This window comes from Heteronotia binoei, chromosome 15, assembly GCF_032191835.1.
Source record: "Heteronotia binoei isolate CCM8104 ecotype False Entrance Well chromosome 15, APGP_CSIRO_Hbin_v1, whole genome shotgun sequence".
NCBI classification, from domain to species: Eukaryota; Metazoa; Chordata; class Lepidosauria; order Squamata; family Gekkonidae; genus Heteronotia; species Heteronotia binoei.
Window position 1 is genome coordinate 66,462,938 of NC_083237.1, and position 27,670 is coordinate 66,490,607.

Below are 27,670 nucleotides of genomic sequence, written 5' to 3' on the forward strand. Positions count from 1 at the left end.
CAATAGTTCTTTGCCCCCCAAAAATACTGCTTTCACTAAAACAATTGTGCTTAGGGGATTTAGCTATATTATTTTGCCCTGTTTACTGTCCTTATAGCGTATCTCCTTGCACATTCTTTTAATAAACCTACTTTGTGGAGTTCTTGGGTTTTGGGAATTCAATCTGAATCCAGTATTCTACCCTTATTGACTACAGTTAGCGGAATAACTTTTCTGGAGCTCAACTTGCTGGGTTGACTTCTTGCTCTTAGACCCAAGAGGGTTAGAGACTTGGTCTCTGGCTGATGGGTTAAGTTAAGGGGACTGGTGAGGTTGTGAGGATTCACACCTCAGCACTTTGTGGTTTGGTCTCTGACCTACCTGTGAGCCTTTTATAAACCACCTTTGACACCTTCCCTATGCTGTTCTTCTCTTCTCCAATTTATACTTCCTCCAACCCAGTGAAGAAAGTTAAGCTGAGAGTGTGTGACTAGCCCAAGACCACCCAGCAAGCTTCCACTGCAAAGGAAAGGTCCCCTGCGCAAGCACCAGTCGTTTCCAACTCTGGGGTGACGTTGCTTTCACAATGTTTTCACGGCAGACTTTTTATGGGGTGGTTTGCCATGGCCTTCCCCAGTCATCTACGCTTTCCCCCCAGCAAGCTGGGTGCTCATTTGACCGACCTCGGAAGGATGGAAGGCTGAGTCAACCTCCAGCCGGCTACCTGAAAACCCAGCTTCCAGCAGGGATTGAAAATGGGGCTTCAAAGCTGGGTCTCACCAATCTTAGTGTAAAACTCTCACCACTGCACTGCTATAAACACCGCCAGAGCTTACACAGCATCCAAGCGCTTGCTATGGGTTTTGGAGACGGATGCATCAATACTTCTTTGCACAAAAATCTTGCTTCCAATAAAACGATGACTGTGCTTACATGACCGTGTAAGGCTTGACCTGCTCTCAAGTTCTCCCTTTTGCCCAGTCCTTGGGCCAAGGTGAAGTTAACAGAAAATAAGCATCGCAGGATTACCAGCACAGAGAAAGGACTCAGAAAGAGCTCAGCCTGTTCCCACCAACGAGGTTAAACCACAACAGTTCAACAGCAGAAGAAAGAACACCTGGGGTAGCTACAGGCACCTGCTCCCCCAGATGAAAAGTCCTGGTGATGAAGACGGCTGGTGCTTACCTGCTCCTAGCTGCCAGCAGCTCTCAAAAACTTGCAGAATTAGCACCTTCTTCAGGATGGTGGAGAGGACATTGTGCACCATCTTTCCCCCACTGCTCTCAAAAGGTACCAGTGGTTAAAAAGTGAATCCATAACTTTCTCTAGTCTTTACCCAGCAGAAAGACAGAATATGTATCTCTGAAATTGTAGCTACTACCTGTGCCAGGGGCGCAACTCCATTGGCAGTCTTCAAAACGCAGCTGGATGATGATTTGTCGGAGACGCTTTAGGAGCAGGGGGTTGGACTAGATGGTCTGTAGGGCCCGTTCGAACGCCATGATTCTATGATTTCTCAGAGCCAAAGAGAACTTCCCTGCCAATTTAAAGGTTCAGAGGTTTCTCCTAAGAAACGGCTGAAGAGCTGCCAGAAACAGCCCTGAGGTGGAAGAGAAATTACTTGTGGCTTCCATTAGTCAAGGATCTCTGAGGCTCTTCCTTACGTGAATTGCTTGGAACCGGGAGGGAGGAATGCATGGTACTAAGAAGTACCTTGAGACAAGGGGGTGTGTGGAGTGCAGGATCTGCCTTTGACATGTGCAGAAGACTCTGCGGCAAACAGATGTTTTCTGTTCTCACAAGAGACCATGACTGAAAAGACCTTGTGATCTCCATTAAAAATTGTTTCCCCATCCCAAGAAACTCAGGCGGTACCTTTGTGTAGGACCAGGCTCTGCAGAGCAGCAGGAGTAAAGCCGAACACAATGGAGGGAGGCTGCTTCCTCCTCCTTCTCTCAAAGACCTAACTGTGCTCTCTTGCCAGGAGGTGGGGATAGCTGGCTGGCCACTCCGCATCTCCTCCTCTCCACCATCCTGAAGAAGGTGCTCTCATCAAGTGGGATGCATCCTCGCTTACCAAGAGACTCCGTTCAAGCTTACGTGCTTAATAAACTGGCCACAATTTGTCAAGTCTTAATGGGCGGGGTTTGCTCCTACTTCCTTCTCTGGAAGTTTAAAAGAACTTGCCAGTGCTGTGCCCAGCTCTGGGTGGATTAGGCAGCACAGCAAGAGAGCAAACCCAGAGTCTGGAGTGTTGGATCCTGGCCTAACGAGAGAAAAGAGTATTACAAGAGCTGAGCCCTGTGCTCCCGATGCAGAGCAAAGACTGGTAGTGATTGCAGGATGACACCAACAGGCTCTTTGGCAACTGGCTCCCTCTCTTTAAACACTGCTCACCGAGAAATCCTTCATTCATATGCACAGATTTGTTGTATCCGCAACCTGAAAATTTGGCAAGAGGAAGCCACAGAGAAGGAGCCATGGCACATTCAACATGCATTTGAAGCAGCGAAGGGGCACTTTTATTTTATGCCAGCTAAGTTCTAGCAGATGCCTCATTTCCCATCACCTGGAAGAAGCAACTGATGAGGCTGAAGATAAGAAGCTGCTTAAAAACATGCAGAAGGCAGAGAGAGAAGGGGGTCACAGCACTGACAGAGCTCAGGAGCCAAGAATGTAAAGCAGGAAGTCCCCAGCTCAAATATCCCCTTAGCCGTGAATGGAGCCAGTCCTTAAGCCAGCCCCCCCCCCCCTTCCCAGGCACCATCCAAGGGAAAATGACATCCTTCTAACTCACCCGCATCCCATCCTGTTCTTATCCTACCCTGAAAGGATTTGTGAACACTGGAGATACAATATAAATGTGTGTGTGTGTAAGTATAAGGAAGACCAACTAGGTCTCATGGGGCTGTCTCCCCCTGAAAAAGCCTTCTCAGCTGTGCTCCCAGGGGGCTGAGGCTCTGACCGGGGGGGGGGGAGGGGGCAGAAGGGGGGCTTGCGTGGCACAGTCTTCAGAGTGCTGCTCACTGCTGCCGAAAGAGAAGGGCTGGGCATGAGATCCAAGTTGCCAACCTGCTCACACACCGGGGGCATTAGTGAGGAAGAATTCAAAGTACCTACTACCTTTAATTTGTCAACATAATAAAAGTTGTACATACGTTCAATGTGGCAAGGACATATGAACAATCCAACAAAGCAACAGATACAAGGGACAGGAGGGGGCAGGGCAGGCTGTTTTCCGACAGCGGCTAAGAGGTGGGGAGTTTAACCCAGATTCGACTCCGAGGAAGACCAAGGCTTGCCCAGCTACAAATGACCAAATGGCATGGAGGTGTTTGCAGGGAGAGTGTAAGAGAGTTGAGGGGGCCAGCGCTTCTTGCGCCCTTGGGGAGCTGGCAGCATTTGCAGCAGGAAGAATCAAACGCAACCCAGGGGAGAGGAGCTGAAGAATGTCATTCTGCCCGCCATGATTTTTACAAATCTATCTACCACAACAGGGATAGAAAGGTTAAGGGAGGAAATTTCATGGGGAAATGCAGCATCTCAAGTTAGTTGGCACCTCCTTCCAGCTTTCCCGAAGACTAGAAAAGTAACCTCAAGGAGTCTAGCAGGACTCCTACAAACACAGGGGACCAAGACACTTCCCAGGGCCACAAGGGCCAGGTTCAGGGAGAGCTGCCAGGCACATTCGAGGGGTCAAGGGAGCTCAGACTCTGAACTGTCAGTGCTTTGATCAGCCATGCCACTGCAGGATCGGCAAACCAAAGTCTGTTAGGCCACCTGGTTTGAACAGACCTGTCCACCCCATCCCAGACACTCTGGAAATGCCCACAGCCTTAAAAGGACAGACAGACAGACAAGTACCACAGCCAATAAGAAAAGTACTGAGGAGTAGAACTGTGAACAAAAATCAACATGGCTTCAAAACAATGAGCAGGGAAGGATGGGAGGAAGAGAAATAACCTTAGCAGTGGTATTTGAATCCGCATGACTGGACAGGTCACTAGGAAGGATGCAGACAGCCCAGTGGAATGAGAAGGGCACTCCTTTTCATTTCCCTCCCCCGACTACATTCCCCAAGGGAAGGCTGCCATGGCTGGAGGGAAGGACCACATAAATCTGCAGCACTTGACTCAGCGCTGCTCTTGACTAGGGTCAAGGAATCAACCCCTGGGCACTCACAGCTGTTGACATCAGGGTAAAAACTACTCAGAACAGGCTGTCCGCTCATCCCTTTCCCACTTTAGCAAGAAGAAAACCTCCTGCCTTGTGCCTTCTGGATGTCAGAGATGGGTGCAAACCCCAAGACCAAAATAAAAACCAGCCAGAGAGAGCTAGGAGAGAGTTTCTTTAGACTTAACTAAAAGTGTGCCAAGAACTGTTTCCAGCCAGCTTCCCCATCTCAACAGTCACATAACAAACCGAGGCAAAGACTCTTGAGCCTACTGAACAGTTTGCGAGTTCAGAGTGTCGACGCGCTCAGTAGAGGGTTTCTGCATTGCTGCTTCGGGGTCGCTTGATCTTTTCAATGTTTTTCAGAATCATGTCATGCAGGGTCACCTGGAAGAAGGAGGACCAGAGAGAGAAGGGGGGGGGGGTTGGTATCTTCACTCAGACAGAACTCGGCTTGCCAGACCACTGACCCTTGCAGAGGACAGTGAGCTCTTGTTTCTGAAGAACACTCCAGAAAGGAGAAGTAGTAACTGGGCCACAATTAAGCCAATATAATCTTCATGCAGCTTTCTTAAGTAACCCTCAGAGGACTCCAGCTCATTTTCAGGGACCTACAAAGCCCAGTTGCTCCGCTGTGAACCAAGATGGTTAAACAAATAGCAGAGTAGCCTACGTCTGAGGCGTACATATAGCTTTGGAGTGATCGTGGCTGCCAAGCACACAGAGCCAAGGCCACCATCAGCTTCTGCACGGTCATAAGCTGAACCTTCTCCTCCAGCAAGTTTCACATCAGCCACATAATGTGCTGCTCACCAGTTTGGGACGAGGACTTAGCCTTGAGAAAGATGCCCCACTTGGACTCCCTCACCAAGCTCTCACAGCATCTGTACCTGGTGAGAAAACAAATGGCCCCAGCTGCCTCTGCTTCTCCCCGCCGCCCTCCCAGACCAAAGGAGAACTGTGGGATGTGCTTTGCTGCAACAGTTAGCCTTTTCAAGTCATGAAAGGGAGTCAGGATAACCCTTCCCAGCCTAAACAAAAAGCAAAAAGCAATGCAGCATCCAACATCTTTCTTGACGAGGACACAGCACAGGAAGCCAAGACCAATCCCTTTCCCAGAAGGAGACAGGGATAAAGAGGGGGGCAGCCCCCAAACAAACCACAGAGGTGTTACGAAAAGACTGGCTTACATATTGATTTCTCAGTTCTGATATGATGAGCCGCAGGCTGATGTATTCCTTTTCATCCATCTCAGTCACTGTGCGGCGATAATCTTCCTACAAAACCACAATTAAGCAGAAATGCTTTGTCACCAATAAGCATTGAGCAGCGTTTGGCTCGTCTTCCGGCCAAGAGTCATCTGCAGCCACCCCATCTTTTCAGCATCTCCTGCCTGCCTACTATTCAGGACCATCCATCCAAGATGGATGCTCTCAAATGCAGTCGTAAACGTGGTCTAGATATTATTCTCACACTTCCTATTGCTATAAAATACACAAGTATTATGAAGACCAGAAAACCTGAGCTTCACACTTACCACATGGGGGTATTTTGCAATCTTAGAGACCAGCTTTGCCCGTGTGATGTAGTATCTGAAAAGGAAGCAGAGACTGGCTCAACGGGGTCCAAAACAACAAATTTTCTGGCACGTTTAGGGGAAGTCAGTCTTAGAAAAGGACTCACCTAGAGATCTGGTCCAGGTATGAGGCTGCCTCACTCTCCACAGTACGGAGTTCAGCCACAGTCTCCTCCTGCAATGACAGGGACAGTCAAAGCAAGCATTAAGAGAACAGCCTCCAGGCTCACCTGTGCCTGGACATACTCGCCAACCCAGCAATCGGGTAGGTAGGCCATTTAAATCCAGCCATGTGTCGAGACTCTACCTTGGCACAAAACCATCTGAACCAAGGTTGTTGGGTATAAGCAGGAATGCAGTTCCGGCTGGCTTGGCATCAGGGGTGTGTGGCTTAATATGCAAATGAGTTCCTGCTGGAAGTTTTCTCTGTGGGTAGCAATGGTGCCATCAGAGGGTGTGGCCTAATATGCAAATGAGTTCAGGCTGGACTTTTACTACCAAAAAAAGAGCCCTGGATATAAGTACAGACATGTTCCAAGAAGTGAAAGACCACACCTAGGAAAAAGAGCAATGATAAGGATGCTCCTTCTTAAGGGCAGGCAAGATCCATAGCAGAGCTACTGCCAGCCCCCGCCCAGAACTGTGCAGTATCCTACAGAATGCTGCTGCATGGATGCTGACTTTGTCACCTGTACGGGCACGGATCCATCCCGTGTTGTGTGAACTGCACGGCTACCCACTGAGTACCAGATCCGGTTCAAGGTGTTTAAAGCCAGGTTAGGGCCGGGGGCCAGAACACCTTCGGGACCACCTCTCCCTGTATGAGCCCCGGAGGGCCTTACGATCAGCGACCCAACAACTTTGGGTAATACTCGGCCCCAGAGACGTCCATCTGGCCTCAACGAGGGTCAGGGCCTTTTCAGCCCTGGCCCCTGCCTGGTGAAATGAGCTCCCCCTGGAGATCCGGGCCTGCGGGGTCTGCTTCAATTTCGCAGGGCCTGTAAAACAGCTCTTTCGCCAGGCTTTCAACTGAGGCAGTGGACGTCACTTGCTACTGGCTTCCCACCCCCCCTCGTTCCATCCGAGTGCTACAAGACCTGCTGGACCTGGACTTGTCCGTGAGGCGGAATCTGCCATCTTAGTCTTTGTAATTTTAGATTTTATGTATTTTAAATTGGTCTTTTACTGTTGACTGTTTTTATGATGTAACCTGCCCTGAGTCTGTTCTATGCGAAGAGCAGGCTAAAAATCAAATCAAATAAATAAATAAGGGTACTCCCTTGTCCCAGGTGTGAGAGGAACCAAGAGCTCCAAAGTTCCAGCTCACAGAAGACCTGAGCAAAGGGGCCTCAACCTCAGTCCCAAGTGGCTGATTTACCTGAATTGAAACTCCAAAATTATTGCCATCCTCTATCCTGGGTATCAGCAGCTGTACCCACATTTTGACCTGCAGGGCAAATGAACAGGACAAGGGGAAAAGTTCAGGCTGCTGTGCGAGCAAGCTTATAGAAACACCCACAAAGTCAGAGATCAGAGAAGGCTGAGAGAGGCTTGCTCCCAAACAGAGAACTCCAGAATGAACAGAGATTTGAATAGAGGATTCCAGCTTCCAAACCTCATGCCGGCCTAGCTCATCACTGATGTCATAAACCTACTCAAGAGGACTTGGAAGTATACCACCTGAAACTAAGGGTGGGACACACACAAACGGATGCTTCTTCATTCAAAACATTCCTCCTCATTAAAGATAAAAAAGATGTCAAACAAAAGGATTCAAAGCACAGTCTTCTTCCCCACATACTAATTTCCTGTGTGGAGGAATGTTCTTGGGTATGGAGCAGCACCCATTCACGCAAGTCTCACCTTGCAGTCAGAAGCGGAACGGCCCAGATATTAGCTTCTCACCTCCATGACAACCAGAAGAGTTGATTTTTATACTCCCACTTTTCTCTACCTTGCCTCAAAGACTTACAACCAACCTTCCCTTTCTCTCCCCACAACAGACATCCTGTGCGGCAGGTGGGGCTGAGAGAGTTCTGAGAAAACTGTGACTTGCCCAAGGTTACCCAGCAGGCTTCATGTGGAGGAGTGGGGAATTAAACCTGGTTCTCCAGATTAGAGTTTGCCACTCTTACCACCCACTACACCACACTAGCTCTCCAGGCCCCTTTGCTTGCTGAAACAGTGATCTGCCAAAGGCTGCTGTAGTAAGATATAGGTTGTACAAAGCCCAGGTATATAGTAAAGCAAAAGGTTTTCTTCTCAAAATCTGATATATACGATGCGGCACTCTGTTCCACCAGGGGAAGCAGTGCAGGAAAGTGTGGGACTGGGACATGGGAACTTGCCACGACGCCTTCGGTCATCACTCTCCCAACACAGCCTACTTTGCAGGGCTATTAATTTTCTAAAAATATATATTGAAAAACACACACTGCCCTCATCTCTTTAAGGAAAGATGAGATTCAAACAAACTCTGTAAACAGGGAGCAGGCTAAAATGCGTGTTCGATTGTGCCTCCTCCGTTCCAGCCAAGCAAACGGCAAATCATTATCCAAAGAGAAAACAGCTGACCACCACTCACTGTGTTGCACTTCTCGATCAACAGCCGGATCTCAGGTTTCACCTTCTCAATTATGTCTACAAGCTGCTGGTTGCTCTTCAGCATCCCGTTAGGCATGACAAAGACTTTGGTACCTGGTGCCACAAGAAGAGACAAGCCACTTATCCTTGGAAGGGGGCCAGGGCAAGCTGTCACTCAGGTTAAGCGCCTGCAGAAAACCCCTGGATGATTAACAGCATCATTTGAAGTAGAGTTACAGTATTCTAAACCCACTTTATAGGACTCGGAAGGGTGTAACTCTGCTTAGGATAACACTGTTAAGACTCCCTGCTCTGTTCCCCAAAGCTCATCTGGCCCACATTTCAAAAACAATCATGCACATATTTTCTCACATGTTCACGCATGTTCTTGTATTTTTACAAGAAGAAATGCTGGGATATATAACTTTTCACCCTACAGTACTTCATGGGTTTGAAAAACTACTGCCACACACCCTCCTTTACCCACTCATCCCCATTATAGAAACAGAAGTTCTACTGTGGAAAGTTTGATCATTTTGGTAACGTTACTATCTTCCACAATATAATGCCCCACGAGTGAGTTTCAAAAGTCTGTTAGAGACTGCTTGTGCGGGTTTTGTTGTTGTTGTTCATTTCTAGTTTAACAGGTTTCTGCTCACTCGAATTTCCAAGCCCAAAGGACCACTTTTCTTTTTGAAAACAATGAACACCTGACTCTCTGCAAGGACAGAGTACTGAAAATACAAGTCAAAGCCACAAATGATGCATCATTTGAAAAACCAGAGTCACTTTCCCCTTCGTCTATCCCAGTCCTGTGCAGGATTTGGAAACAATTCCTACTACCGTCTGTTTACCATTTAAAATCAGACAGGACTTCAGCCCCATCATTTGGGAGGAGCGGCATGAGCTGAAGCATCACACGCTTACAGTCCTTGGCACCAGTGTCAAACATTTCAGACTTTGGGCTTTCCAAAACTGGATCCACTCTTAGGGCTCCTCGTTCCAGCAGGTCAGGTTTCACAAGGAAGAGTTCAAATCACTAATTCGAAGTGGCACCCTGGAGAAAACGGCTAAGCATTGGAAGCTTACCTTGGAAAGTCTCTTCACAGTCCTCCAACTTTCTCTTTTTCATATTGGGCTGAAAGAAACACAAGTGGAAAACATTATTCATTCGCTGTGCACATACCATCAGGAGCTGGAGACAAGGAAGGATCTTGGAGCAGCAACTGTCTGTCTCCCATTTGAAGACAGGCTTCCCTGCCATTCAGAACCCATCAAGAGCCTCTGCACTTGGCAAGCAACCTTACCCCATCAAGTCCATCATGGCTGTTTGTGAGCAGAATTGGGTCAGGGACGGGAAGGTTCATGTCTGAGTGGATCTGAGTGAGATCGTGAATGTTCAGAATAGGATCCTGGGAAAGGGGTGGGGGGGAAGAACAGAGGAAGAAGGCTCAGCACCCACACAAGTTTCCAAAACAAAACTCAAACTGAACATATGAACTGCTAGAAAACGTTCTAAAGATTAAGTATTGTCCAGTAACCAGTACTTACCTTGAGGAAAGCATCCAGTTCTAAAAGCTTCTTTGGAAAAAAATTTGCTACTAGATCCTCAGCCTGGAGGGGAAAAAAACAGATGTGACGAATACAGTGCCACAGTGAACCTTTAACTGGGTGTGCCTGTGGCCATGGAAATGGACCAGCACAAGCCAGGAGAAACCTCTTCAAAAGCTGAGGAGCCAACAGTGGCCTGGGACAGCAGGACAACAGAGCTACTATCTTAGATTGCCTGGTGCTCTGAGATTCAAAGGGTTTCCCAAAAGGTCTTCATTATACTGTGACACGAAAGGTTCACGTTCATGATAATCTTAAGCATAAGCTAAAGGTAGCAGGAATCTGTGACACACTTACTTCACCTGTGATCCGCTCCCTGAAAGAGTCGACCTGCAGGAGAGAAAAGCAGCAGCAGCTCAGAACAAGAGCCAAGCTGAACAAATACAGAAACTGAGATTCATGTATAGTTGTGCAGTTCTCTGATGACCACAGAACTAAACACACAGGAATTGGGTGACTTCAGGTCACGCATCGTGCAAAACTAAACAGAAATTCTGAACGTGTATGTATGGTTACTGACTTTGCTTAACATATTTATTTTATCATCCCATCCTTTTCCCGAGGAATCTAGGATGGCATATATAGTTCTCCCCCCACCATTTTAGCATCACAATAATCCGCTGAAGTACGTAAGTCAGTGATGGTGTCCACTGATCCAAGGTCACCCTGCAAGCATCCATGACAAGCAAGCTCTTGAACCTGGGTCACCCAAACCTAGTTCAAAATTCTAATCACTATAACTGAACTGTACTAATGCTTTGATTATACACCACTGTAAAAATCACAGAGCTGTACTATGTGGCCACCTGTAAACTTAATGCTGCCCCAGAAAGAATCTCTAATCACGTTTTCGTTTTTAGTACTTCAACCCACTCATCTCATCTAACTTTGTAAATGAACAGATAGAGAACTCTATTAAAAATTCAGGAGCTTGGGTTAGATTACAAAGAACTGGCTATAAAAACTGCACTTATTTTAGCCAAAGCTCAGTAACTTGCAAGGACATTTTGTTATAAAACGCTCCTACACAACTCTCAGAGCTGCTTAATCACACAAGAAAGAGGAAGCATTACTATGCACTCAGAGTCCAAGGATGCCTTTAGGAGGGTGAACTAAGTCCCCATTTCCTGCAAAGTGGCCTCCCATCATGACAGGATTTGTTTACACTTTATGATGGCAACAGAAACGTCCAAACATTTTTTTCAGACCAATACTGTATGTACAAATGGTGCATGTGCACACATATGGATTTCACACATGTACAGATTTCAGGCACTGGAAATTTAAGCGGTTTAAGTCACAAGATTAGTTACTAAGAATTTAAATTTGCAAAAGACTTCACCACTGGGATAAAACACTGGCACATTCTTATCAGTCAGAAACGCAGACTATGAAATCTTGGGACAGAAACTGGTGGATAATTTATAAATTTATTAAAATATTTACTCAGGTTATATATATATATATATATATATATATATATATATATATATATATATATATATATATATATATATATATTTGTGCTAACAGTATTTAATGTTACAAAACCTGACGAGCACACACAAGTATTCTAAGCACCCATGCTGTAGTGCATTTAGATATATCTCAGCTTTGAGGCCTCAAAAGAGGTTTCCAACGTCTTGTTGAAACGGGGCAGATAAATTGTGAAAAAATCTAATGGAACGCATCAAAACGCTCCCAGAGAAGCAGTAATCTTAATCTGCTGCAACAAAACGAAACAGAAATACAGAGACAACCTAGTTATCCTTTGATGGTTTTTGGAACTCTCCTAATGGAGGGACGGTGGTTCAGTGGTAGAGCATCTGCTTGGGAAGCAGAAGGTCCCAGGTTCAATCCCTGGCATCTCCACTAAAAAAGGGTCCAGGCAAGTAGGCATGAAAACCTCAGCTGGAGACCCTGGAGAGCCGCTGCCAGTCTGAGTAGACAAGACTGACTTTGATGGACCAAGGGTCTGATTCAATAGAAGGCAGCTTCATATGTTTATATGTCTAAGGGGAGTGATGCTGGCTCAGTGGCAGAGCACCTGCTTGGGAAGCAGAAGGTCCCAGGTTCAATCCCTGGCATCTCCAAAAAAGGGTCCAGGCAAATAGGTGTGAAAAACCTCAGCTGGAGAGCCATGAATGGGGCTGTGGCTCAGTGGTAGAGCATCTGCTTGGTAAGCAGAAGGTCCCAGGTTCAATCCCCGGCATCTCCAAAAAAGGGTCCAGGCAAATAGGTGTGAAAAACCTCAGCTTGAGACCCTGGAGAGCCATGAATGGGGCTGTGGCTCAGGGGTAGAGCATCTGCTTGGGAAGCAGAAGGTCCCACGTTCAGTCCCCGGCATCTCCAACTAAAAAGGGTCCAGGCAAATAGGTGTGAAAAACCTCAGCTGGAGACCCTGGAGAGCCGCTGCCAGTCTGAGAAGACAATACTGACTTTGATGGACCAAGGTTCTGATTCAGTAGAAGGCAGCTTCATATGTTGGGGAGGGACGGTGGCTCAGTGGTAGAGCATCTGCTTGGGAAGCAGAAGGTCCCAGGCTCAATCCCCGGCATCTCCAACTAAAAGGGTCCAGGCAAATAGATGTGAAAAACCTCAGCTTGAGACCCTGGAGAGCCGCTGCCAGTCTGAGAAGACAATACTGACTTTGATGGACCGAGGGTCTGATTCAGTAGAAGGCAGCTTCATATGTTCAATGCAACATTTCATTGGCAAAACAACCGCTTTAGGCTGATGAATGTGACTATTGCGCAAGCTGGCTGAATATACAAATGATGCTACACTCTTGTAAAGAAATGTAGAAGCTGCCATGCAAAAACCGCAGGGCCCGTGTTCTGCAGCGCCAGGCCAGAGATTGCAATAGCGCGGCGGAAACCTCCACCCGCCACCTGGCGTCGCGCGTCACCCTGGGGAAGCCGGCAAGGGGCTTCTCGGCGGCGGCCCCAGCCTCCCCGCGTACCTTGAGCTTCACTTCCGGGTCCACCTTGAGGAGGGAGGCCATGGCGGGGCGCGGCGGGGGGGTCCGCGGCCGGCTCCGTCTCTCTCCGTCCCTCGCGCGCGACCACCCTCGCGAGCCGCCGGCTTGGCTGTCCCCGGAAGTGACGACATGGCGCCCCGCCGCCTCCACCAATGGCTGCAGCGCCTGCAGGCCACGTGACCGAACTGGCGGGCCGCCCTGCGTGGAGGAAGCCGCTTCCGGCCCAGGCGCGTCACTCGCGCTCCCCCTTCGCTCAGCGCCACCGTCGCTTCGGCCGCTTCCGGGGACAGAGGCACGGCCGCCCTTGGAAACAAACCGGCGTCCCTCCTAAGAGCGCGGGCACGTGCCTCAGCAAGCCGGGCCCGGGAGCCCGAGTCCCCGCGGTTGTCATGGAGACAGTGAGGGAGGCGGCCATTTTTTCCGTGACGAGCGGTGACCTTTGCCCTATGGAAAGAGGCGCGGTTAAGAGGCGGGATTTCCGGTTACTTCCCGAGGTCACTTGTAACTCCTGCCTGTCAAAAAGTGCAGCCGTGTTGCTCCCGGGACTAGCGGAGAAGTCCGCGGTGGGGCGGGAGGATGGGGGGTTGGTTTGGAGCCCGTACAGGCCTGTCCGGTTTTCTAGGCCGGATATCCGGCTCTGAAAAGGCGGGGGGGGGGGAATTAATCCCCGGAAGCCGCTAGATGTGTTCCGCTCTACACGCTCCGTCTCTATGGTTTGAGCCCGCAGAAAGACGACGGAGGAAAGAGCGGCGCGGAGCTGGAGGTCCCGGCCTCTCGTAGCCTCCACCCCGCCTGCGTGAAGCTCCCCGGAGTCCAGGAGGTGGGCCGGCCGGCCGGGAGGTTAGTCCCAAAGCAGCTGGGCGCCCTTCTCGCCTTCCCTTCCAAGCGCCCGGCTTCCCCGCAGACTCGGCCGTCCCGGCTTGAGGCGCAGCTTCTTGTCCGCGGCCTGAGTGGGGTGCAGCGCAGAGGCCTCTTTCTGACATGGCTGTTTTCCGTTCCAGGCATGGAAGGGTCGAAGTCACCCACTTGCACCACGCAGGTCAGCTTTGTTTGCCAGCGTTGCAGCCAGCCCCTGAAACTGGACACTTCTTTCAAGGTCCTGGACAAAGTCACCATTCAAGAGCTGACAGGTAAAGAGGGACTGGAGGAAATTGCCGTGAGCTGTGATGAGTAGAGGCAGTTTCCCCCTGGAGCAGGAATCCCACGGGCATGGAGCCAGTTTGGTGTAGTGGTTAAGTGTGCGGACTCTTATCTGGGAGAACCGGGTTTGATTCCCCACTCCTCCACTTACACCTGCTGGAATGGCCTTGGCTCAGCCAGAGCTCTCTTCTCTGGGAGAACCGGGTTTGATTCCCCACTCCTCCACTTGCACCTGCTGGAATGGCTTTGGGTTAGCCATAGCTCTGGCAGAGGTTGTCCTTGAAAGGGCAGCTGCTGTGAGAGCCCTCTCCAGCCCCACCCAACTCACAGGGTGTCTGTTGTGGGGGAGGAAGGGAAAGGAGATTGTGAGCCGCTCTGAGACTCTTCGGAGTGGAGGGCGGGATATAAATCCAATATCTTCATCTACCTCACAGGGTGTCTGTTGTGGGGGAGGAAGGGAAAGGAGATTGTGAGCCGCTCTGAGACTCTTTGGAGTGGAGGGCGGGATATTAATCCAATATCTTCATCTACCTCACAGGGTGTCTGTTGTGGGGGAGGAAGGTAAAGGAGATTGTGAGCCGCTCTGAGACTCTTTGGAGTGGAGGGCGGGATATAAATCCAGTATCTTCATCTACCTCACAGGGTGTCTGTTGTGGGGGAGGAAGGTAAAGGCGATTGTGAGCCGCTCTGAGACTCTTCGGAGTGGAGGGCAGAATATAAATCCAATATCTTCATCTACCTCACAGGGTGTCTGTTGTGGGGGAGGAAGGTAAAGGAGATTGTGAGCCGCTCTGAGACTCTTTGGAGTGGAGGGCGGGATATAAATCCAATATCTTCTTTCGGGAAATGTACCAACAAGGCTCCCTAGCCCTAAGCTGCAGAGCCTGGCACCCATATGCAGGCAATAGTTCAAGAAGGCTGGATTCAGCCAGCCAGTATAAGCCGCCTCAGGGACGCCCTACGACCAGCCTAAAAAAGCATTTCCAAAAATGCACATCTGGCTTCTGTCCCACTGCTGCCCTCACCCTGTCCTTACCTGTCGTTCTGCTGTCTCTAAAAACGATCACATACTAAGTGGTAGCAAACTGGTGAGGTGTTTCCAAGGTGCCTTTTCTGGCCATCTGAAAAGCTGGGAAGTGCTTGGGCAGCAGCAGTAAGTTGCATGAGCGCCATGAATGCTCCTCTGGGGTGCCTCTGCCCCGACCCTGTTCCAGCGGTGGGCTGAGCACGCTCTGACCACCCCAGGGCACTTTTTAGGCCAACTCACTTCCAGGACAGGACACTGCTGCCCCAAGTATCCAGCCAAATAGTATCTGTATAAGTTTAGAATGTCCTGCCACTATCAGGTCTTGCGTATGGAGCAAAGTTTCAGTAACCCCTGTTTTCTGTTTAGCTCCTCTACTTACTGCTACTCCATCAAAACCAGGGGATGCACAAGGGGAAGAGACAACTTTGACAGAGGTAAAAAACCTTGCTTGTAGGGTAAAAATAAGCAGCCTTGTAATTTAGCCATTCTTTCTAAATAAGGGCTGTTTGGTTAAGCGCGTGGATGCTTATCTGGGAGAACCAGGTTTGATTCCCCACTCCTCCACATGCACCTGCTGATGTGACCATGAATCATTCACAAGTTCTCACAGAGCTGTTCCTTTCAAGAGCAGTTTTGTTAGAGCTCTCTTAACTCCACCTACCACACAGGGTGTCTTTTGTGCGGAAAGGAAGGGAAAGGAGATTGTAAGCCTCCTTGAAACTCCTTCTACATAACTTGCCAAGCCTATTGTGATGCCTAGGTACTTGTATCTGGGTATGGTGGTAAAATTGGGGTGATTCAGGTTGTGTGCTAGAGGCAAGCAGGTTGATGCCTGTGTGGTGAGCAGCTATGTCCAAGTGTCATGCAGAGTTTCTTTCTCAGGAAGCCTTTGTTGAAAACCGCCAGGATGGCGTGTCCAGAAGATTTATTCCTCCTGCCAGGTATTTACTGCTGTTGTGTTCTTGCCATAAATATTTCTTTTCAAATGTTGCAGATCCTTCCATTGCCTCACCTGTGACACAGCTAGGTGCGCAATTGCAGGGGAAAGGGGTAGGGAATTAGAACTATTGTTTTCTTGTTTCCGCATTTTGTTATGAAACAGGGTTGGGATCTGCAGGATCGAACACATGACAATGTAAACAAGTATCTATATTTTAATTCCTGCTTGCAGGTCTGTCCTCTTTAAAATATATGTTTTCAAGTATTGGCCAAAAGGTTAAGCTAGTTCCTTATGTACTTGTTGACTGCAGACTGTTGGCCTGTACCAACATATAGGTTGGACTCATATAGCTGAAAAGAAGCAAAAATGATTGCATCTGACTCCAGTGCTATGAGCCAGACCCTTCCGTCAGCCCTGACCGTGGTGTGTCCTCCGATGAGAAGTGTGATGCAAGACTTGCTAATGGGATAGCTGTCCCAGATGCCTCAAGTAAACAAGAGAGGCTGCATGTGCACATTAGTGAAGGAAACGAAAAGATTTTATATCTGAAACCATTTGAGTAAAAAAAAAGCAGATGTTCTCTCGTTTAGAGCCTAAGTAATGATTGAGAGTGGGGGGACCCAAAGTTTTAAGACTCCCTGGTCTGCCTTTTTTCTTTTTTCCAGCCAGCCAACTGGGGCCCCAAATACAAATCTGTTATGTGATGGGGAAGATTTAGACAAACCTCAGCAGGCTTTGCTCATAAGATATGGAAGGTAAACTGTCGCTTGCTCGTTTCCTACTCTGGGTACACCTTTTAAGTTTAGGACCAGTGAGAGGCTAAGTGGGGCACACGGGTGAGCCACTTTGGTAACCATGTATGGGAATCAATGTGGGTCAATTCTGTTGTATTTTCCAGGATGATGTCAACAGAGAGTGCTAACAGTTTCACTCTGATTGGAGAGGCCTCTGATGGAGGCACCATGGAAAACCTCAGCAGAAGACTCAAGGCAAGCGGCCTCCTAATCTTGAATGCTCTGTTGTCTTTAAGAAAAATCTTCATGATGGGTCATTGCGGTCATCGGAATGTTTGAAATATAAAATTCAGCTGTCTCGAACTTGGCTTTCCAACTGTGATGAGAGTGGTTTTGTTATGGGAATTTCATCTCTTAGTCATAATCAGAGGAAATTCTTTCCCTCTGGTCCTTGTTAGAACAATTTCTCTTTCTCTCCAGGTTACAGGTGACCTGTTTGATATCATGTCTGGGCAGACTGACGTGGATCACCCTCTGTGCGAAGAATGTACCGACACTCTTCTGGACCAGCTGGACACACAGCTAAATATCACTGAGAATGAATGTCAGAACTACAAGTATGTGGGGGTCAAACTGGATGTGCTTGAGATTGTAGTTATTTAAAGCCAAATTACATGGTGCTCCTTCCACCTCTTTGTTGTAGTACTAACAAAACTGCTGCTTTGGTTAGTGCTGTTGATGATTATTTAAAGGCAAAACCCAGAAATGCCTGAAAGGGATTAATCCCCTTTACACGGCTGTAGTCTAAATAAGGGCGATGTGCATCTTACAGCCTGATCACAACTCTTCCGTCATCTCCATCTGTTTAGAGTTTGTGAAGTAAATCCAGGCGCACTGCAGGGAGTGCAGTTTGGTGTAGTGGTTAAGCCATGTATAAATCCAATTTCTTCTTCTTCATGATGGAAGGAGGAGAGAAACTTTATTTCTTGGAACACATTTTGGACCTGTCATCATGCTGTGTAAATGCAAAGTCTTACCTTCTGCTTTAGAATTAAAAGCACAGGTGAATGAAACAAGTAACTGCTGCCTAAGACTTGAGTGCTTTGGGGCCAAGCATGACGACTGTATGTTAGTTCCTTACCCCTCCCCAAAAAGCCTTGAACGGAGACCTTTCATGTAGGCGATGCTTGGAAATTCTGGAGCAGATGAATGAGGATGACAAGGAGAAGCTGCAGCTGGAGCTAAAAGAACTTGCTTTTGAGGAGGAGAGGTTGATTGAGGAGCTGGAGGAAGTGGAGCAGAAACGCAGAACAATGGCTGAGGCCTTTGAGAAGGTCAGGGCTGAGGCAGAGCGGCTGGATCAAGAGGAAGTGGAGTGAGTGTTATTGTGATTCCCCGGCTAAATCTGTTTCTAAATCCTTGATTTTGTTTTTTTGCTTTTGTCCTCCTGCTTTCTGGCCTTTTCTCCTTTCACCTCCTGCCTTGGTCCACAATTCCTAAATTTAAACACATCTTACCTTCCTTTCTCATTTTCTGCATTGGCTCCCTGTACCTCACATGTAAAACTTTCCCTAACAACAAACCTAGTAAAGACTTTCCCTAACAGCAAGCCTAGTCAAATATTGGGGAGGGTGGAGGAGAGAAAAGCAAGGTGCCCCCACAAACTGTGTTATGAATCTTAATGCTATGTGGGCTTATAGGTGGCTGGAGTTGGAGCTCTGGAAGCTCCACAGCATAGATTAAGCCTTCTGGGGGCGGGGGGCATATTGGGAATTAGGACTTTTTAAAATTGCTGCTTCTCTGTTTAGAAAGCATAGAGAGATTTTTCCCTCTACAGTTGCTCTTGAGCTCCTTGCCTTTTCCTGCAGTTTTTATGTTGTCCGTTTAATATTTGTAAACTGAGGGCCAGGATCTGAGAAGACAGTTTCCATTATGATCTGATGTGTGTTTCATTGGGAATCAGCTCCTTTGAACATAAATTTAAAAAAAGCAGAAGGCTTTCTAATCCGCAGCTCCTTGCTGTGGATCCTTACTTATAAACAAGTTTCAGGGATTGGCCCTTTATATTGGTTTTTGGCTGCAAGAGAAGAATTACCCCTTCATCTGCTGATTCTTCTGTCCAAATCTTATTCCTGTCTCTCCTTTGAGAATTTCATCTGAGGCCCTGCTGCTCCTTTTTGGAAGTCAAACAGGGAGCAGCTGGCAGCAGGGCTTTTCAGTCGTGGCCCGGCACTGGATTGTAGATTTCCAGCACTGGCAAAGGCTTATTCTCCCAAGCTTTTAGGCAAGTTTTGTGGCTTTATTTAAATACCCTGATAAAGTTGGGAACAAAGGCAGATCAGGGCAATAAATACTGTAGGAAAGTAGCAATCTAAAGTAATTAAAGCCCATAATTAAAATGGTGGTCACATATGTAGTCTTCAAACTGCTCCCTAAAGTCTTTTAAATAGCTCTGTTTTGCACTTTGGCTGAAAGCCAAGTAGACACCTGCCTCATCCTTTATGGAGAGAGATGCTCTCCAGCAGCAAGGTAACAGAACCACTTTGGGCCTGTAGTGGATCATACTCTGGACAGCAAGACCCTGTTGTGAGAATTATATCAAGAATGTGGGCACCAAGTCATAAAGGGTTTTAAAGGTGCTTACCAACTGAAGTTTCTGAATCGCCTTCAAGGTTCTATTTAAAGTAATCTAGCCTGGAAAATTACCTCAGCATGGTCAGATTAGATACCTGCACATACAGAGACAACCTCTGAATTCAGTGCAAGAATGGCAAAAGCATTTTTTGCGAAAGCATATTTACTTCCCTACAAGAGTCTTGGATCTAATTGAAGTTTGAGCCATGACATAAATAACATAATTTATTGAAGTGTAAGCGTTAACCAATGCAGCTACCTTTCTAGATCTAACAGGTATTCTAAAGTTTTTACCTAAGTCTGTCAATGACAATTGTGCTTCCATTCAGTGCAGACATGTTATCAGTCAGCACCACTTCCATCTGATTTTCAGTCTTGGTGATGTGGACTTGGGTTGTAAGCCTGCTTTTTATGATTGCTACTGAATCATTCCTTTTAATGATCTTCTTCCACCATTTTCAAAGTTTGTTCAATTGTATCCTGACTTAGCTGTTGTTGGTCCTAAAGTATTTTGTACAGAATTTTGGGGAGAGGTGGTAACTCATACCCGGGATGAATGCTCTTTTCTCCCTTATTGCTTCCTGGAGGTACCAGAAGGAGTACAGCGAATTCAAGCGCCAGCAGCTGGAACTGGATGATGAGCTGAAAAGTGTTGATAATCAAATGCGCTATGCCCAAATGCAGCTGGACAAGCTAAAGAAAACCAATGTATTTAATGCCACTTTCCATATTTGGTAAGTCCTAAATGGACTGGATGGGGTTTGTAGTGAAGGCATCAGCAGTAGACCTAAGCTGTGCTCCCGCAGAACTGGATTCATCACATCTGTAGGAAATAAGGAAGCCTCAGAAAGGCTCTTTCAGGCTTGGCTCCCTTCCCTGGCTTAGCCTTACTACGTTTTTTTTTGTCCATTTCTGGATTTTTCTCATCTCCACTGCCAAGTTGGCCAATAGGAGACCCTTCTACCAGACAGCCCTTTTCAAGGGGCCTCTTTTCTCCCACAGCTAAAGACTTTTGTGTTACTCAGCCCAGCATGCCAGTCCTCATCCAGAGTACACTCTTTTCACAATCCATTTTATTGGTAGTTGGGCACCAAACCAAACTTGTGTCTACCTGTTGTTTTTTTTAAGGTGCCTAATTGAGCCAAAAAGCATTTGAATTGTAGTAGCGTGGGTGAGTAATCTGGGTTTGGAGTAAGCAGATGTGGTTGCAACAGCCAGGTGTTCTGCTGGTAGAACAGGTAGTGTTTTGAAAAGCAGGACGTGTTGTAGAGACGGTTCCACGAAGCTTTTAAGAAGCTCAGTTTAGCTCCTAGGTGTTTGAGAAACAGCCGGGGGAGGCCCCTGTGGGGTTTTCCCTAAGACCCTCTGATGGCTGGCTCCTTCTGGCACAGGCATAGCGGGCAGTTTGGCACCATAAACAACTTCCGTCTGGGCCGCCTCCCCAGTGTCCCTGTGGAATGGAATGAGATCAACGCAGCCTGGGGACAGACTGTGTTGCTTCTCCATGCTCTCGCCAACAAAATGGGCCTGACCTTTCAGAGGTAGGTGTGGGGGCAAAAGCGCTCTCTTCTTGGGCACTCGGCTGTTCAGGCAGGAGTTCACCCATTTTTTCCCCCCCACAGATACCGCCTCATCCCATACGGGAACCACTCTTATTTGGAGTCCCTCACAGACAAATCCAAGGTAAGAAGTCTGGTTTCTTTAATTATTTGAAACTGCCTCGGGCTTTGAGGAGGCTCCAGGAGAAAAGGGAGGGTTTTTTTGTCGGACAGTTGCTCCTTCTGTGTTCTTGCCTGCAGGTGAAAGAACTGAAAAGACATGCTCAGGAAATCTGAATAATGGAACGTATTTTCATAAAACCTGTTTAGGAATAGGGTGAAAATTGCTTAGAAAAAATAAACTAATGGCAGTTCTTTTCCCCTCAGATACAGTGTGGTTTTCATAAGGCTTCCCTGTGCCTCCCATTTTTTACTTGGTGCTCTTTGCAAAATGGTTGGCTCCAGCCAGCTTTCCCCTTTGCTTAGTTCTAATGAAAGCCCAAGTCCTACATGGCTTTTTAAAAACGCAGTCTGATGATACCCTGTATAGCTGTTTTAAGTGGTCAAAGGAGGACTCTTCCTCTTTTTTCCAGCAGCAACTAAGCTGGTTGGATCTGACCCTCTTTCTCTCTTCAAGAACCTGAAAAAACAAGTGTCTCTATGTTCTTAGGGCATCTGCAGAACAATGTGTTTTGTGTTTCTGGCATCAGTGTTTGTGTCTTCAAGGAATTGCCCCTTTACTGTTCAGGCGGCTTGCGATTTTTCTGGGACAACAAATTTGACCATGCCATGGTAGCCTTCCTGGATTGTGTGCAGCAGTTCAAAGAGGAGGTGGAAAAGGGTGAGACGCGCTTCTGTTTGCCTTACAGGTAAAAAAAAAAGTCTCATTGTTTCAAGGTAAATGAGAGTCCTTTCCTCAGTAGTAAATTGCACAGCGGTATAATCGGAATAAAAATATGTGAATCCTTCACATTAGGCATAATTATGCCCCTAAATGATTTCATTGCCACAGGTTGCTTTTTTGGGCCTTTAGCAAGTGGCTTCCAAAGTGGCCACATCTTCCATGAGAACCAGTTTGATGTAGTGGTTAAGTGTGTGGACTTTTATCTGGGAGAACTGCGTTTGATTCTCCACTCCTCTACATGCACCTGCTGATGTGACCTTGAGTCAGTCAAAAGTTCTCACAGATGTTTCCTCCCAAGAGCAGTTTCTGTCAGAGCTCTTTCAGCTCCACCTACCTCACAGGGTGTCAGTTATGGGGAAGGAAAGAGAATGGAGATTTGTAAGCTGCTCTGAGACTCCTTCAGTTGGTGAATGGTGGGGTATAAATCCAATCTCCTCTTCTCTTCTATTCAAATATTGTTAAATTTTAGCTCTGATATCCAGTAGTGGAACCACTATGTTCAGAAGCAGCACTGATCTGTGATTTAGCCCGACAGTTGCCCTTTTGCTTTCTTTGCAAGTTGCTTTGTGAGCCCAGAAATGTGCCCATGTTGGAAACAATTCTTGTTGCTTTTAAGAAGACTTAATAAAATATCTATTGATGCATGGAGAAGTGTGCAGAGAGGAATCATCACTTGGGTCCAATAGTTGTTAAATACCTAGTTGAGAAGGAGTCACGGCTGCTGTCTTAAAGAAAGCTTTCATAAAGCTGTTCCTTAAACTCTTCTTAGACCTGGTTGCAAGGTTATGATTCAGATTTTGGATCAGGTTGCACTTAGATGTATTTCCATTTGACACTGGAACTATCTCATGGAGGGGAACCTAATTTAGGATCAAGCCTAGGCAGGTGACCTTGTGGGTTTTTCTGAACCTTCTGCCTGAGTGTGTGGTCAGAAGCTTCCCTAGAGGGTAGGTCCCAAGGAGATACTGGGGAGGATTCCCATTCACCCTTCTGACATTTGTACTTTCAGTGTGTTCTTTTTTGTCCCACATGCTTTAAAATACTTACATGAAACAAGGGCTTTTTCTGTAGAAGCTCAGCAGGGACTCATTTGCATATTAGGCCACATCCCCTGACATCACCATTGTTTCACAGGGCTTTTTTGTTGAAAATAAGGCCACACCCCTTGGCATCAAGCCAGCCAGAACTGCGTTCCTGTGTGTTCCTGCTCAAAAAAAAGCCCTGCATGAAACCACTGCATAAGAGGCTTCAGAGATCTGGAGTGAGATACCGTTAAGTCTGCTGATGACATCCGGCTGTCCCTCCTTTTCATCTGACTCAGAGGAGGCGAGGGAATGGAAGTGCTGAGCAGGTGCCTTGAATCGAGAATTGACTGTTTAAATGGTTCAGTGGCTTTGAAAAGTGGCATTCATCATGATCCTTCAAACAGAGTTCACAAGACATAGAACTTGCATTTGCTAGACAGAGAGCTCTGCTACAATTCTTGTTCTTGTCGTGTCTGGATTACTATCATTATACATGAGGCTGTCCTTCAGGACAATTTGGAATCTTTGCTTTACAACACAGAAGGTAGATCCAGGTAGACCAACAAAGGTTTCTTCAAGGTGTGAACACACACTTTCTCAGACACAATGAAATGGAATTTCATAGCTCATACATATAGTAGAGGGAAAAGGAAAGATCCTCTGTGCAAGCACCAGTCATTTCTGACTCTGGGGTGATATTGCTTTCACAACGTTTTCACGGCAGACTTTTTACGGGGTGGTTTGCCATTGCCTTCCCTAGTCGTTTACACTTTCCTCCCAGCAAGCTGGGTACTCATTTTACCAACCCCAGAAGGATGGAAGGCTGTGTCAACCTCAAGCCAGCTACATGAAAACCCAGCTACTACCAGGGATCAAACGCAGGCCGTGAGCAGTTTAGGATTGCAGTACTGCAGTTTTAACACTCTGCGCCACGGGGCTCTCCTATATGGCAGAGGGTGAGCAGTAAATTAGCATGCAACAGAATGAAGATATTTATCAGATTCAGGAATAACAAGCTGAGTTTACATGGTTACCTGAGTCTACATGGTTACTAATTCTGGGTGCATAGTGAAGGAAACAAATATGTCTAAATTGGAGATTGATCTATCCTTAATTGTGGAATGCTGAGAGCAGTTAATTAATACTTTAACATCAGTCTCCTCTCAAGCATGGAGGTGACCTTACAGTACCATCTTCTTTGAAGTGGAGCGATTGGTTGCGTAGATTTAGCTCCCCTTTTCCCAGACCACAGAAATGCAATTTGCTCTACCATTCCAAATTACATTCTTACTATTGATTACATTACATTACAATTTACATATCCAATCTGATATTACAAATAAGAAATAAAACGAAGAGGATGTATGGCCCAAAATGGTGAAAATATAGATGTTAGGGCTGAATGAGGGTAGTGTACATTGTGAGATAAGAAACCAATATTCCTGTTAAGTCCTGGGAGTTCCATTGTTTTGAATCTTACATCCTCTTTATTTATCATCCATTGACTGAACTAGACTGCCAGGGGTAACTCAGGGGTGGCCAAACTGCGGGAGCCACATATGGCTCTTTTAGTCATATTGTGTAGTTCTCGAAGCCCCCACTGCCCCATCAGCTGACTTGGAGAAGGCATTTACCTTTTAAAATCACTTCTCCAAGCTAAGCCAGGCAGCGACTTGGAGAATGCATTTAAAGGTGCTTTCTTTCCACTTCTCCCTTTCCTTCCATGTTATGGCTCTCAAACATCTGATCTTCTTTATTCTTATGTTAAGCAAGTTTGGCCACCCCTGGTTTAGCTAGATACCATTTTGTTTCCAAGCAGGATTCACAGTAATAGTTTTTGCCTCTGAACTCTTACTTTTGAAGCCACAATATTTGAAGGACTGTCTTCTCCACCTGCCAGATCTTTTAGAAGAAGAAGACCGTAGATTTACACCCCACCCTTCTCTCTGAATCAGTCTCAGAGCAGCTCACAATCTCCTATATCTTCTTCCCTCACAACAAACACCCTGCGAGGTGGGTGGGGCTGAGAGAGGTCTCCCAGAAGCTGCCCTTTCAAGGACAACTCTTGCAAGAGCTCTGGCTGACCCAAGGCCATTCTGGCAGCTGCAAGTTGAAGAGTGGAGAATCAAACCTGGTTCTCCCAGATGAGAGAGCTCTGGCTGACTCAAGGCCATTCCAGCAGCTGCAAGTGGAAGAGTAGAGAATCAAACCTGGTTCTCCCAGATAAGAGTCTGCACACTTAACCACTACACCAAACTGGCTCTTGGTGCAAGGAACCTGTTTTAAGTTCTGCTTCAGAGGCTGCTGCTTTCAGAAGTGAGGTGGGTTGTGATTGAGCAACCCAGTGGTAGCATTTTGTTTATGGAACATTACAGATGAGGAAGGTGCTAACATTGCATCTTTCAGATTGGAAAAATTTCCAAGGCTTAAAGGAGAGGACCGCTGGTTCAGTGATTTAGAACATTTGCTTTGCATGGTCCCAGATTCCATCCCCGGCATCTCCAAGTAAAAGGGTTAGGTAGGAGGCAATGTGAAAGACCTCTGCCTGAAATACTAAATAACGTAAATAAATTGACTTTGATAGATCAACTGGAACTCTAAGTTACTCTCTGATGCAGTTATAATGCAGCTTCACGTGTTAATGTGACTTGGTTACAGCTTCTCATTGCGTCTTGTTTTTTTAGTTTATTGCTTATCTGCCTATGTCTGGCTCTATTTTACAGGGTTTTTTATGTTGCTTATAGTCTTTGTGGGTTTTGTATTTTAATGTAACTGAAGATTTTACATGGGAAAAAGATACATAAATGCTGTATTCATGCAGGGTAATTTGGACACAGACTAGCTGTAATACCAGGCCACCTAGAAACACCCCTTGTTTTTGCTTACTCGGTTCCGTGTAATAACAGGGTTTTGGATAGATGTCACCAGGAACATTCTCATCCGTATCATAAACAGGGTGGTGCTGTGGCTCAGTGGTCACGCCTGTGCTTTGTGTGCGGATGATCCTGGGTTCAGTCCCCGGATCTTTAGCAGCAGCAGGTGCTGGAAAAAACCTTCCTCTGCCTAACATGATGGAAAATCCCTGGCCTGAGTGGCAGCCCTATATGGCTGAGGACCTGCCTACCTTAGGGACCGCCACTCTCCATATGTTCCTCAGAGAGCACTGAGATCTAGTTCCCAAAATCTTTTAAAAATCCCTGGACCAAGGGAGGCCAGACTGAAAACAATGAGGGAGCAAGCCTTCTCAATAATGGCTCCCCAATGGTGGAATCAACTACCAGAGGAGGTGCGAGCCCTGCGAGACCTGAATCAGTTTCGCAGGGCTTGCAAAATCGCCCTCTTTCAGCTCGCGTTTAAGATGGAACCCGGTTAATGACATCTAGCCATCCTATACGTATTCTGAATTGTAGCACCTTAATTAATAATCTACAATGGTTTAACTGTTTTATTTAACTTTTAACTTAATCTATGAATGTAATTTAACTATATTTTAACTGTTTTTATAGTAATGATTGTATTTTACTGTAATCATGGTATACACCATGTCCTGTGAGCCACCCTGAGCCTCCCTTCGGCACAAGCAAATTTATTATTTGCACAAGCAAATTTATTATTATTAGCTTTCATGTGTTCACCACTGTGGTGGGAGGTAAGGAGGCTGTGCTTGGGTTAGCAATTTGCTTGTGTGCACTGCTTGTAAAATAGATAGAAAGCAGAGTAGTCTGGGGGCAGGGCATGGCTCAATGGTCAAGCATTTCCTGTGCATACAGAAGGTTCCAGGCTAGATCCCTGGCATTTCCAGTTAAGACTATCAGTTAGCAGATGATGCCACTGATGTCTGCCTGGCCTCTCAGGAAGCCGCTGCTGGACTAGGCTGAGGGTCTGACTCACTATAAGACGGCTTGTAGTCAGTCATTCCAGTGCAAGGAACCTGTTTAGCGCTCTGATTCCTACAGCCATGAAGCTTCCTCTAGTTGCGTTCCTGTGTTTTAATTAGTGTAAGAGCTGGTTTGGCTCATTCTACCCACCACCTTGTCAGAAGGTGGCAATTCAATTTGTTGGTAAACCTTATTAATATAAATGGGGAAGAGATGGTGGGCTCCTAGATCAGCTGCTTGCACTTTCGGTTTTGAAGCCTGGCACAATCTGCGTTTCTCTGTTGCAGGATGGATGTAGAGAAGGGCAAGATTGAAGACACGGGCGGAAGTGGCGGGTCGTACTCTATTAAGACACAGTTTAACTCCGAGGAGCAGTGGACGAAGGCACTCAAGTTCATGCTGACCAACCTGAAGTGGGGCCTGGCCTGGGTCTCCTCACAGTTCTACAATAAATGACTTGTGAGCAAAAGGGGGGAGGGAATCTCTCTCGGAGCAGATCCGCAGTTTGCTTTAAGGCTGCCAAAAGCAGAATTTGTCATGTAACCTCATTACACCGTGACTATACAACCAAAAATATCTGTAAAGGTTTCAAAAAATCTCACTATCAAGTATGAAACAAAATGGCTGGATTGTCTCTGCCATGACATTGTGTCTCAGCAGCAGGAAGGAGGCTGGGCTCAGAAAAGGAGACGTAGCCCTTTCTGAGAAGCTGTGGCCTAATTAGTGCTGGCAGTCCGGTCGCTGCACAGAGATGCACAAGCAAAACAAAAGCAAATAAAACCCAGTTTGTAACCTGGAAAGAACTGCAGCATGTTTACTCAGGGCAGACGGCCTAAAGCATTAAATGTTTCCCCATGACTTGTCAATTTCCTGCATCCCTTCTGAGGTTTAACTACTGAGAAGTCCTTCAAAGCAAGGGACTATAAGTACACAGCAGCTCCACTTGGT

At 46.9% G+C, this 27,670-nt stretch overlaps 2 protein-coding genes across 4 annotated transcripts; one reads left to right on the forward strand and one right to left on the reverse strand.

Moving 5' to 3' along the window:
• Positions 1-3,085: 3,085 nt before the first annotated feature.
• Positions 3,086-13,050, reverse strand: PSME3 (proteasome activator subunit 3). Its single transcript, XM_060255929.1, has 11 exons — positions 12,885-13,050; positions 10,220-10,252; positions 9,863-9,925; positions 9,619-9,723; positions 9,401-9,449; positions 8,313-8,425; positions 7,107-7,175; positions 5,836-5,903; positions 5,690-5,744; positions 5,343-5,429; positions 3,086-4,539 (listed from the first exon to the last, which is right to left on the reverse strand). Exons 1-11 carry the CDS (start codon positions 12,924-12,926, stop codon positions 4,459-4,461), a joined length of 765 nt encoding a protein of 254 aa, XP_060111912.1. The 5' UTR covers positions 12,927-13,050; the 3' UTR covers positions 3,086-4,458.
• Positions 13,051-13,905: 855 nt separating this feature from the next.
• Positions 13,906-27,522, forward strand: BECN1 (beclin 1). 3 transcript variants are annotated; one of them, XR_009556221.1, is made up of 12 exons: positions 13,906-14,032; positions 15,436-15,503; positions 15,952-16,010; positions 16,675-16,764; positions 16,908-16,998; positions 17,224-17,360; positions 17,924-18,118; positions 19,965-20,111; positions 20,769-20,918; positions 21,000-21,060; positions 21,664-21,784; positions 27,010-27,191. XR_009556221.1 is itself a non-coding variant. In XM_060255515.1 (12 exons), the coding sequence occupies exons 1-12, from the start codon at positions 13,906-13,908 to the stop codon at positions 27,176-27,178; spliced, it is 1,437 nt and encodes a 478-aa protein (XP_060111498.1). In that variant the 3' UTR covers positions 27,179-27,522. The 3 variants fall into 3 exon arrangements, 2 of the variants coding, with proteins under 2 accessions (XP_060111498.1, XP_060111499.1); XM_060255515.1 differs by having other exon boundaries at positions 21,642-21,784; positions 27,010-27,522; XM_060255516.1 differs by lacking the exon at positions 16,675-16,764 and having other exon boundaries at positions 21,642-21,784; positions 27,010-27,522.
• Positions 27,523-27,670: the final 148 nt, after the last annotated feature.

Coding starts and splice junctions, on each gene's coding strand:
- PSME3 (XM_060255929.1), bottom strand. CDS start 12,926: ATGGCCTCCCTCCTCAAGGTGGACCCGGAAGTGAAGCTCAAG. Junction 9,450..9,618: donor GCCATGATGGACTTGATGGG/GTAAGGTTGCTT, acceptor TGTTTCTTTCAG/CCCAATATGAAAAAGAGAAA. Junction 8,426..9,400: donor CTGTGAAGAGACTTTCCAAG/GTAAGCTTCCAA, acceptor TTGTGGCACCAG/GTACCAAAGTCTTTGTCATG.
- BECN1 (XM_060255515.1), top strand. CDS start 13,906: ATGGAAGGGTCGAAGTCACCCACTTGCACCACGCAGGTCAGCTTTGTT. Junction 14,033..15,435: donor CACCATTCAAGAGCTGACAG/GTAAAGAGGGAC, acceptor TTTTCTGTTTAG/CTCCTCTACTTACTGCTACT. Junction 20,919..20,999: donor ATGGGCCTGACCTTTCAGAG/GTAGGTGTGGGG, acceptor TCCCCCCCACAG/ATACCGCCTCATCCCATACG.